The 9,785-nt window shown below is 40.2% G+C and overlaps 2 protein-coding genes across 2 annotated transcripts; both read left to right on the top strand.

Annotated features, from left to right (window-relative positions):
* On the top strand, positions 1–1,140 carry cnfn (cornifelin). The gene is made up of 3 exons (XM_058053128.2): positions 1–124; positions 195–331; positions 1,051–1,140. The coding sequence occupies exons 1-3, from the start codon at positions 1–3 to the stop codon at positions 1,138–1,140; spliced, it is 351 nt and encodes a 116-aa protein (XP_057909111.2).
* A 1,091-nt stretch (positions 1,141–2,231) lies between these two features.
* On the top strand, positions 2,232–9,197 carry tlr21 (toll-like receptor 21). The gene is made up of 3 exons (XM_058053108.2): positions 2,232–2,272; positions 4,398–4,474; positions 5,394–9,197. The coding sequence occupies exon 3, from the start codon at positions 5,487–5,489 to the stop codon at positions 8,457–8,459; it is 2,973 nt and encodes a 990-aa protein (XP_057909091.2). The 5' UTR covers positions 2,232–2,272; positions 4,398–4,474; positions 5,394–5,486; the 3' UTR covers positions 8,460–9,197.
* Positions 9,198–9,785: the final 588 nt, after the last annotated feature.

Here is a 9,785-nt window from a genome sequence, read left to right as displayed (position 1 = left end):
ATGGCCTTCCAGCCCAACGTGGTGACATCTCAGTCTCAAGTTACCGTCAAACAGTACAGCGTGTCTTCTAGTGTATCCGACTGGAGCACAAACGTGTGCGGCTGTTGTGATGATTGCGGCATTTGTACGTTAAAAAAAAAATGTGTTGGATAGTGATGCGTTGACATGACGGCCCCCTTCTGTTTTCCCTGCAGGTTTGTGTGGAACATTCGTGCCGTGCATTCTGGGCTGTAAGGTGGCTCAGGACAACGGGGAAAACTGCTGCCTGCCATTCCTCCCTGGAGCACTGATCGCTTTAAGGACCAGCATGCGTAGCAAATACCGCATTGAAGTAAGTGGTGTGAGGTACAATCTGACGACTAATGAAACAACAATGCTAGCATAAATCCTTTTGCTCTTCAATAATTTGAGGTAGTATTGGACTTGGTAACTTCTCTTACACCAACTACCTCCATGTCCTCCTTCACTACATCCATAAACCTCCTCTTTGGTTTTCCTCTATGCCTCCTACCTGCATCCTTCTATCAATAGAAGGTCCCAACCATCTCAGTCTGGCCTCTCTGACTTTATCTCCAAGGCCTCTAACATGTAATAATGTACCTCTGATGTACTTGTTCCTGATCCTATCCATCCTGGTCACTCCCAATGAGAACCTTAGCATCCTCATCTCTGCTACCTCCAATTCTGATTCCTGTCTTTTCCTCAGTGACCAAACATGGCTGGTCACAGTGTTTTGTATACCTTTCCTTTCATTTTAGCTGAAACTCTTCTATCACACATCATGCCTGACATTTTTCTCCACCCGTTCCATCCTACCTGCACAGGCTTCTTCCCCTTCTTGTCACAATCTCATCACAGGGAATACACTATTCAGAAAAAAAAGGAACTGCTGACAAATAAGTCTGTTTGTCTTACTTTCTCTGTTTCTGTTGACTATCTTGGGTAATACAAATCTTAATTTGATTATATGGGTGTATATAAGTCTTGATGGCTCTAATAATGTAAAAAAAAGTTAAATAATTTCCTGCATATCCCCTCTCCCCCATATAGGGCTCAGTGTGTTGCGACTGGATGGTTATGGCGTGCGTGCCCCAGTGTGGATTGTGTCAAATGGCACGGGAGCAAAGGATGCGAGAATAAGAGGAGCAAAGGTTATTGACTTTAACATAAAAATTTATTTCAATGTGGATTTTTGTTTGTATTGGATATCGTTTCATCATATTCTGTTATTAAAACTGTAAACCAAACTGTGCTTAAAATCCATTCACACATTTGATCATAGTGACAAAAAAAATGTCAGCTATAAGAATCAATCTTTTGAAAATACTTCAGGCTGAAATATACATAATTACTCAGATCTTTTGAGTTTTTAAAAAGGCCATTTAAAAAGGCCAATTTGTTTACATAAAGCCATGTTTTTAAACAAAATTAAGGCTAAAATATATCTATATATATATATCTATATATATATATATATATATATATAACAGTTTTCTTGCTTGGTTTGTGAGGAAAGATGTTATCCAAAAAAAAAAAAAAAAACAAACGAAAAAAAACAAACAACAACAAAATTTATATATATATATATATATATATATATATATACACACATATAACACAATCTGGTGTACAAATATAAAACTTAAAAATTTAAGTCAATTGAAATCTTAAGATAACATAAATATGCTATCAAAAATGTGACTTTGTGTTATCTTGCCATTTTAGGCCATTTTAAGGACCAGAAATGACAACAAAATGTTGGTAAATATCAACATGAACATCCTCTGATCACTTTGACTTATATTTATTCAACACAGCCAAAATGGATGACAAATAATAAAAGTAAACGTCACAAAATGTTATCAGAATCTCTAATATGGGTGAAAGGAGAGCCTGGAGCCAATGTGTTTCATAATAAGCTCAACAGCGACTCGGTGTGACGAAATTGTCTTGATGCAAAATACCGATATTGCATTCAACTGTAATTAAGCACTGTTGCATATGAAGGTATTATTTATTTCCAATCCAAGCATTATTTACATCTGCATACTTCCAATATCCTTCCAATAAATACTATCCAAAAATGTGTGGTGTGACTTTATGTCTCTACAAGGTTTATTGTTTATATGTACGTGTATATATGTTGACTGTTGTGACGTAAGCTGCTTTTTATATTTGCAAGTGGATATGAAAGGAAAAGCGACGGTTGTCTTCCTCTTTCTGATTAACAAGAGAAATCTCTTGAGAAGGCGAGACACCATTATTAGAACGGGTGAGTAAAAATACCTGATTCAATCTTATTTTTTTATTCCTGTTTATCCAACAATATGCAGAGAGTGTTTACGTCAATAAAACTTGTTGAGTCATTGCCAAATGCACATTTTTTTCAGATATGAGAATCAGGACATTCTGAGTTATAATAAAATGTACTGCTGGTTAAAGAAGTGCATCAAATATACCATGGTAGTAATTACATAGTGTGTTGTTAGAGTTTTGTCACATTTAAGTTGCAGTGAAGTGAGACAAAAGGTGGGCTATAGCAAACATAACATGGAGAAAAGGGAAATGGAGACTACAGTAATAAGGAAATGAACTGATGTCAAAGTTTACAGTGAAGCTGATGGACTGTCTGTGGACTCTAAAGCTAAATCTATCCATATGGTTTATTGAATGGTTCAAAATATAACCCGAGATTCGAGAGAGTCACTATGGTGAGTCTAGTTTTTATATGTTATACTTAATATTCCCATATTATATCCAAGATGACTGTTGGGATTATTTTAAGATGTGTAGAGAAACCTGCTCTTTCTGTGACAAAACTGTCTTCAGTGTACTGAAATATCTGCTCGAAAATCAAAATGACTTGATTTACTTGTCTGCTTAACTGACATCAAAACCTGGATTGAACACAATTTCCTCAAAATTAACAGTGGCCAAACAGATATTATCATCATTGGTCCCAAAAACATCACAACATCCACTCATAGCTTCTGTCTCAAATTCGACAGCGCCGCTGAATCCCTGATCCACGCGTTTATCACATCCAGAATCGACTACCGCAACAGTATTCTTTACGGTACAACATCCAAAACCCTCAACAAATTACAATATACAGTAAAGTCTCGTTATATCGATAATCGGTTAAAACGAATTACTACTTATTACGATACTATTTTCATTTCCCGGCAAATTTCTTGTCTTTTATGATATAATTAGCTCCGTTAGTACGATACCCGGTTATTATGATAATCCGGTTACTAGGATGCCCTTTTCATCTCCCGCCAGCCAATTTGGTCTGCTTATATCGATACAAAAGCAGCTTAAATCAATCTTTGCTTAAGGATTTCAATACCAAAAAAGAACATGGCGAACGGCTGCTTCCAGTCAACACACAGCGGAAAACACCCGTCCCTCATGCCTACCCCTCCGGGTGGCAACACCTTCCCTATCCGTAGTTCCGGGGTGAATTATGTCCCGGTAACTGGTAATCACTACAGCGTAAGTTTATTTTTATTTACTGTAGTACAAAATTTATTGTAGTACAAAAGCATGCTAGATACGCAATCCATGAACTCAAGGAGAAAATTACATGCCATATCAAAGATCCGCCCACTTTTAATGCAGTTCGGCGCAGGATCGGATATATGGATAGTCCGGTTATATCTGTATTTTTTCCGACTCCCGAGAATATCGATATAACGAGACTTTACTGTATTCAGAACTCAGCTGCCCGCCTCATCTCCACCCCGGTCCTTAAAAAAAACTCTCTGGTTCTACCATATCTTACTTATTGTGTGGAAATATGGGGTAATAACTATATAAGCTAAATGTACTGCAAAAAAGGTCAGTAAGGATAATTCATAATGCCGCCTACAGAGAACATACTAACTCCTTATTTCTAAAATCACAAATACTTAAACTTGCTGATATAGTTCATCTCCAAACAGCTACAATAATGCATAAGGCTAAAAATAGCCAATTAGCTAAAAATGTCATCCAATACTTCTCTACAAGAGAGGAGAAATATGATCTCAGGGAAGAACTACATTTGAAACACTTCTATGCTAGGACTACGTTAAAAAGCCATAGCATTTCAGTATGTGGAATCAAACTATGGAATGGATTGAGTAAGACCCTCAAACAATGCACAACGATGAGCCAATTCAAGAAACAATACAAGCAGTTGATGTTTGCTAAATACAAGGATGAAGAGTCTTGAACCAGTCATGATGTGCTATACATATCACTATATTGACACTTACTATGGTAACCCGGAGAAAACCCATGCATGCACGGGGAGAACATGTAACCTCCACACAGAGATGGCCAAGTTTGGGATTGAACTCTGGTAACTACCCTTTGTCAGTCTTTCATATGGTTCTAATGGTCTTTTACAGGATCTCCAATGTGAGTGACCAACAGGAAAAGAACAACTTCGTCCTTCCAAGGTGGTTCCAAAGAAGTTCCATCCCAAGTTAGTAGTGGCCCAACACCACAAGCTATTTTTTTTATTATTTTTTTTTTTACACTTTACCTATTCATAAACATCTCAAAACATTTTATGGGCATTGTTATTATATAGCTTCATCTTGATTCAATTTTGATTGGGTCAGAGTAAAATAATGTAAGGTATTTTATTAATCAAGGCTGCATGGCGACTGTTTAGCACGCAGACCTCACAGCTAGGAGACCAGGGTTCAATTCCACCCTCGGCCATCTCTATGTGGAGTTTGCATGTTCTCCCCGGGTTTTCTCCGGGTACTCCAGTTTCTTCCCACATTCCAAAAACATGCTAGGTTAATTGGTGACTCCAAATTGTCCATAGGTATGAATGTGAGTGTGAATGGTTGTTTGTCTATATGTGCCCTGTGATTGGCTGGCGACCAGTCCAGGGTGTACCCCGCCTCTCGCCCGAAGTGTAAGGTACCTTAACCATATGGTGATTTTTCACAACCATAATAAATAAGGCTCCAGAATGCCTGTGACGGGCTGCATGGTGGAGAAGTGGTTTGTGTGCAGGCCACACAGCTAGGAGACCCAAGTTCGATTCCACCCTCGACCATCTCTGTGTGGAGTTTGCATGTTCTCCCCGTGCATGCGTGGCTTTTCTCCGGGTACTCCGGTTTCCTCCCACATTCCAAAAACATGCTGGGTTAATTGGCGACTCCAAATTGTCCATAGGTATGAATGTGAGTGTGAATGGTTGTTTGTCTATATGTGCCCTGTGATTGGCAAACCTTGTGAGGTAGAAAATGAATGAATGAATTTTATGAATCAATCTGGCACATTCTTACATATGGGGCAAGACGGTAATACTAGTTTATGACACAGTACGGTATGAGAAAAAGGTATTTGGTACGCCCATACCTAACTTGTGTCTTATGTCCTGTCAGATTTACCCTGATGAACGTGCAAAATTAACATCTAGAGGAGTCCGACTGTTCCAGACACTGCCGGAAAGGCTGCTGGCACAAGAACAAGAAGCCATGGCAAGTGGATACCGCAAGTTATTACCACTGGCGGTGGCTCTCATAGCAGCCCAAATGGTCGCCACGTACACCTACAAAAACTGCATCGAAGAGATGGGCTCAGAGAAACGCAGTTTCAGATGCATGAACCGAAGGGACGCCAACATATCTGCCATTTTGGACGGCCTCCCAAAGTCGGTCCTCAATCTAACCATCATGGATAATCCTATCCGGCACATTCCAGACAAGACCTTTACTCGTTTCGAGAACCTTCAGCGACTCCGACTGGACTGTAACCGTTTGAATGCTATCGACGACAACGCTTTTCACAACCTAAATCATCTTCAGTATCTCAGTTTGTCCTTTAACCACATATACCAACTTAGCTCCTCCCCTTTTAAGAGCCTACACAATCTCACGTTTCTCTCGCTGAGAGGCAATAAATTAAAGCAGTTGCCTGAGGGTATTTTCTCAGCTCTCCTCAAGCTTGAAACTTTAGTCCTGGAGAAAAACCTCCTAACCAACTTCACCAGGATAGTTGAGTCTGTGTTCAACTTAAAGAAACTCCAGACACTTAAACTTTGTCAAAACAATTTCACCTCTCTGTGCCACTCCAATAATGTTTCGCTCCCTAAATCCCTCGATGAATTACACATCTGTAAAAATAATCTGTCCACATTAGGATGTCACCATTCCTTCCTCGGGTATGTCCGGATTTTGGATCTGTCCTACAATTCCCAACTCCCTGCAATGGCATTTCAAGACTTGGACCTGGCAAACATCAACTACTTGAACTTGCGGTCAACAAGTGTGAACGTAGCAACGCTCTTGAACATCAGCAACATCGGCGTTCATCACGTGGATTTTACTGGCACGGGTCTGAGTGACACAGGTCTGCTTATTGAGCTTTGCAAGTTGCTGAGCAGAAAAGCCAAGAGTATTCCGAACTTGCGTCTGGGCAATAACGGCATAAGTAATAGTAACCTAAGAAAAGACACACTGTCCTACTGTCCGAAGATCACCGTATCTCTGGATCTATCGCATAATAATCTGAAGAGCTCAGAGAAAAACAATTACTTAAATTGCTTTGTTTTTCTGCAAAATAGTCATAATCATCTAAAAACAATTAGTTATGAGCATAACCACCTGACAACCCTTTACTCTTGCAAGACAAAGCAGGTGCTGCCATTCTATAAAATGGAAGAGGTAACTTTCCGCTATAACCGCATACTGGTAGTCCGAGCTGATGCTTTCAGTCACACCCCAAATCTGAAAACCCTAAAGTTAAACATCAACACAATTGCTTTTCTCGATCATAAAGCGCTCAAGGGACTCACAAAGCTCGAGACGCTCCGTTTGGACAACAACCTCTTAACAGATCTGTACATTGACACCTTCGAAGACCTGTTTGCTCTGAAAACACTCAACCTACGCAACAATCGTATAGCGGTCATTTTCAACGGGACATTTCTCAGTCTTGGCAATCTGACAATTTTGGACCTGGGAGGGAATAAAATCACTCATTTTGATGTATCCGGACTTGAAGGACTCAAAAGCCTCTCAAATTTCTATCTAGATGGAAACTGTCTGAAACGGATCGAGACTTGTTTGCATTTTGTATTCCGGGATACACTGAGAGTGTTGGACTTGGAAAGAAATCAAATTCGCTTCCCCAAAAAAAGAGTCAGTTCACCCTTCGTGAATCTGAGTCAACTTAAAGACTTGAAATTAGGCGGCCAGGTTCCGCACGGCATTACGGTTTTGCCGTACGCTTTCTTCCGTGGCCTCCAGAACCTGACTTCACTTTATCTCAGCAATAATCAAATCTCTTACATTCCTCCCGACGCCTTTGACGACCTGACAGGTTTGAATTTTCTTACGCTGGAAAAGTGTTGTGATGTGAATATGCCGCTGCCATCGGGAGTCTTTAAAAACCTTCGGAATTTGTCCATATTAGTTTTAGAGAATGCTGGCATTCAGAACTTTTCAAAAAAGGTTTTCGGAAATCTCACCAAGTTAAATAGACTGCAGCTCAACCACAACGGGATGCAAAGCATCGATATGCAGACATTGGAGAGTCTTTACAATCTGTGCTACCTGGACATACGGAACCTGCCTCTCAGTTGCACGTGCAGCAACAGGCTGTTGCAAAACTGGACTCTGCATAATCCGGATGTCCAGGTGGTGTATGTTTATGATCTGCCGTGCCAACAAGGCGAGAAAGACAACTTCTGCAACTTTGACACCAAAGTCTGCTTCATTGACCTTGAGGGGTATCTTTTCTTGAGCACAGCTTTGGTTACTGCTCTTTTCACAACCTTTCCGCTACTTTACGTTAAACTTTACTGGAAACTGAAGTACAGCTACTACGTGTTTTGTTCCTGGTTTGGTGACCAGTGGCGTAGGTTCAAAGAGGAGGAAGAGAATTGCACTTATGATGCATTTATTTCCTATAACTCCAACGACGAACAATGGGTCATGGAGCAGTTGCTGCCCAACCTGGAGGGCAACGGTTCGTGCTTTAAACTCTGCCTACATCATAGAGACTTTGAGCCCGGACGAGATATCGTGGACAATATCGTCACGGCCGTGTACGGTAGTCGCAAAACAATCTGCGTTGTGAGCAGGAATTTCCTCCAAAGTGAATGGTGCTCCCTGGAAATCCAACTGGCCAGCTACCGGTTATTTGACGAGCACAGAGACGTCCTACTGTTGGTCTTCCTGGAACCAATCACCGAGCACCAAATGTCTTCCTATCACCGCATGAGGAAGGTCATGCTGAAGAAGACATATCTACGGTGGCCTGGCTCAGGGGGTATTAACCCAGTTCAGGCCCAAGAGCTGTTCTGGAAGCAGCTTCGCAAGGCAATGAGGACGGGCAGCAAAGTGGAAACGGAGGACGATGACATCGGGGAAGGTGGCGTGACTCTGGACAATTGTGATTTCGGAGATTCTGACACTCAGACTCTGATTGCGGATGAAAACTTTTAGATTTCTTAAAATGTGATTGCTATATTAATGCAATGGTTTTCTTGTTGTATGAAAGAGGAACCCTCAAAGTCAAAATGTTCTGTAAAAATAAGCCATTCCATTAGACTAGAGCTGCAACAATTAATCGATTGCCCGATAATGAACCACTATTTTGGTATTCTTTTTATCTTATATATTTTTTTAAATTTATCAAATATTAAAATTTCAGCCTCTGAAATGTGAATATTTTTTTTATTTCATAAAAGCAGACCTATTATATTTATAGCTAAATAAGATTCACACACACAAAACAGAAAACTCTTTTACACCTAAAACCACTGTTTGTGTTTAGTTCATATTGATTTGGTGGTCGGAAACCTTTATCATCAAAAGAACCATTTTGCCTACTATTCCATTAAAAAAAAAAAAAAAAAGTCAGGAGCCACAAAATATTCCACAACTTATAAATTTGTAAAAATGTTAACTGTGTAAACTACAAAAAAAATAAACAGAAGTACGTATATCAGTGTTGTTGTGTCAATAACCATCCAAATGGTCCTGTTCTCGACTATCTTTGCAAAGAGGGGCATTGTTTCATTTTCTGATTAGTTTATTTTAACTTGGAGAAAAAAATGCTCTATTTTTACGAGTAATTCTTTCATGTATTCTCCGTCTGTGAATGACTTCAGGTGCAGCCCAGCGGTGCATTTTTCTGTTATTTGGAGTCATGAAAGTGAAAGCAGATGTTGTATTGTTCTGAGTGGTGAGTGCAGCCAACTGCAGCAGCACACTATCTGCTCTCCTGGAGTCACCACCTGGCCGATTAGCGTGTCACTTGCTCCGAGTACATAGATACAGCACGCTTCTCATGGTAGAACATATTACTACAATCAATGACTTAATATTTGACTTTACTGTGCAGTAACTTGCTTCTGAGTCAACTCAAAGCCCCTTCGCTTGCTCATCCAATCAGCAGTCGAAGTGCGAGTCTAGATTCATGCACTTGCGGTGAGTGGGATGTTTCACATTGTTTTCGAAACTGCACATTTCATCTACTTCAGTGTTTAAAAAAAAAATAAAAAATCACAGCGTTCAGTGAAGGAGGCTGAAACCAAATCTTGTTAGAATATACAGAATATACACACCACTGTGTTATAATATCACTCTGCAAAAAACCTTCCTGTTCCCTTTACATCAGGGGTCTCCAACATGCGGCCCGTGGGCCAAATGTGGCCCGCAGGACACTAGTTTGAGGCCCCTGCCTTGATATGAAAGTTTAATGTTGGGCCTTGTGCGGCCTGCGCAAGTTTGATATAGATGCTGTATGGTATCATGTATCCAGAAAAA

The sequence above is a fragment of the Doryrhamphus excisus genome, linkage group LG5 (assembly GCF_037039965.1).
Source record: "Doryrhamphus excisus strain RoL-2023G ecotype Guam linkage group LG5, RoL_Dexc_Guam_v1.1, whole genome shotgun sequence".
Taxonomy (NCBI): Eukaryota; Metazoa; Chordata; class Actinopteri; order Syngnathiformes; family Syngnathidae; genus Doryrhamphus; species Doryrhamphus excisus.
The sequence above is the reverse complement of the archived record's forward strand: the minus strand, read 5'-3'. Positions and strand labels throughout refer to the sequence as shown.

What these genes read in the sequence shown, in the direction of transcription:
- cnfn (XM_058053128.2), top strand. Translation starts at nt 1, where the DNA reads ATGGCCTTCCAGCCCAACGTGGTGACATCTCAGTCTCAAGTTACCGTC. An exon ending in TTGTGATGATTGCGGCATTT is followed by an intron (nt 125 to 194) that starts GTACGTTAAAAA and finishes TTTTCCCTGCAG; the next exon opens with GTTTGTGTGGAACATTCGTG. An exon ending in GTAGCAAATACCGCATTGAA is followed by an intron (nt 332 to 1,050) that starts GTAAGTGGTGTG and finishes TCCCCCATATAG; the next exon opens with GGCTCAGTGTGTTGCGACTG.
- tlr21 (XM_058053108.2), top strand. Translation starts at nt 5,487, where the DNA reads ATGGCAAGTGGATACCGCAAGTTATTACCACTGGCGGTGGCTCTCATA.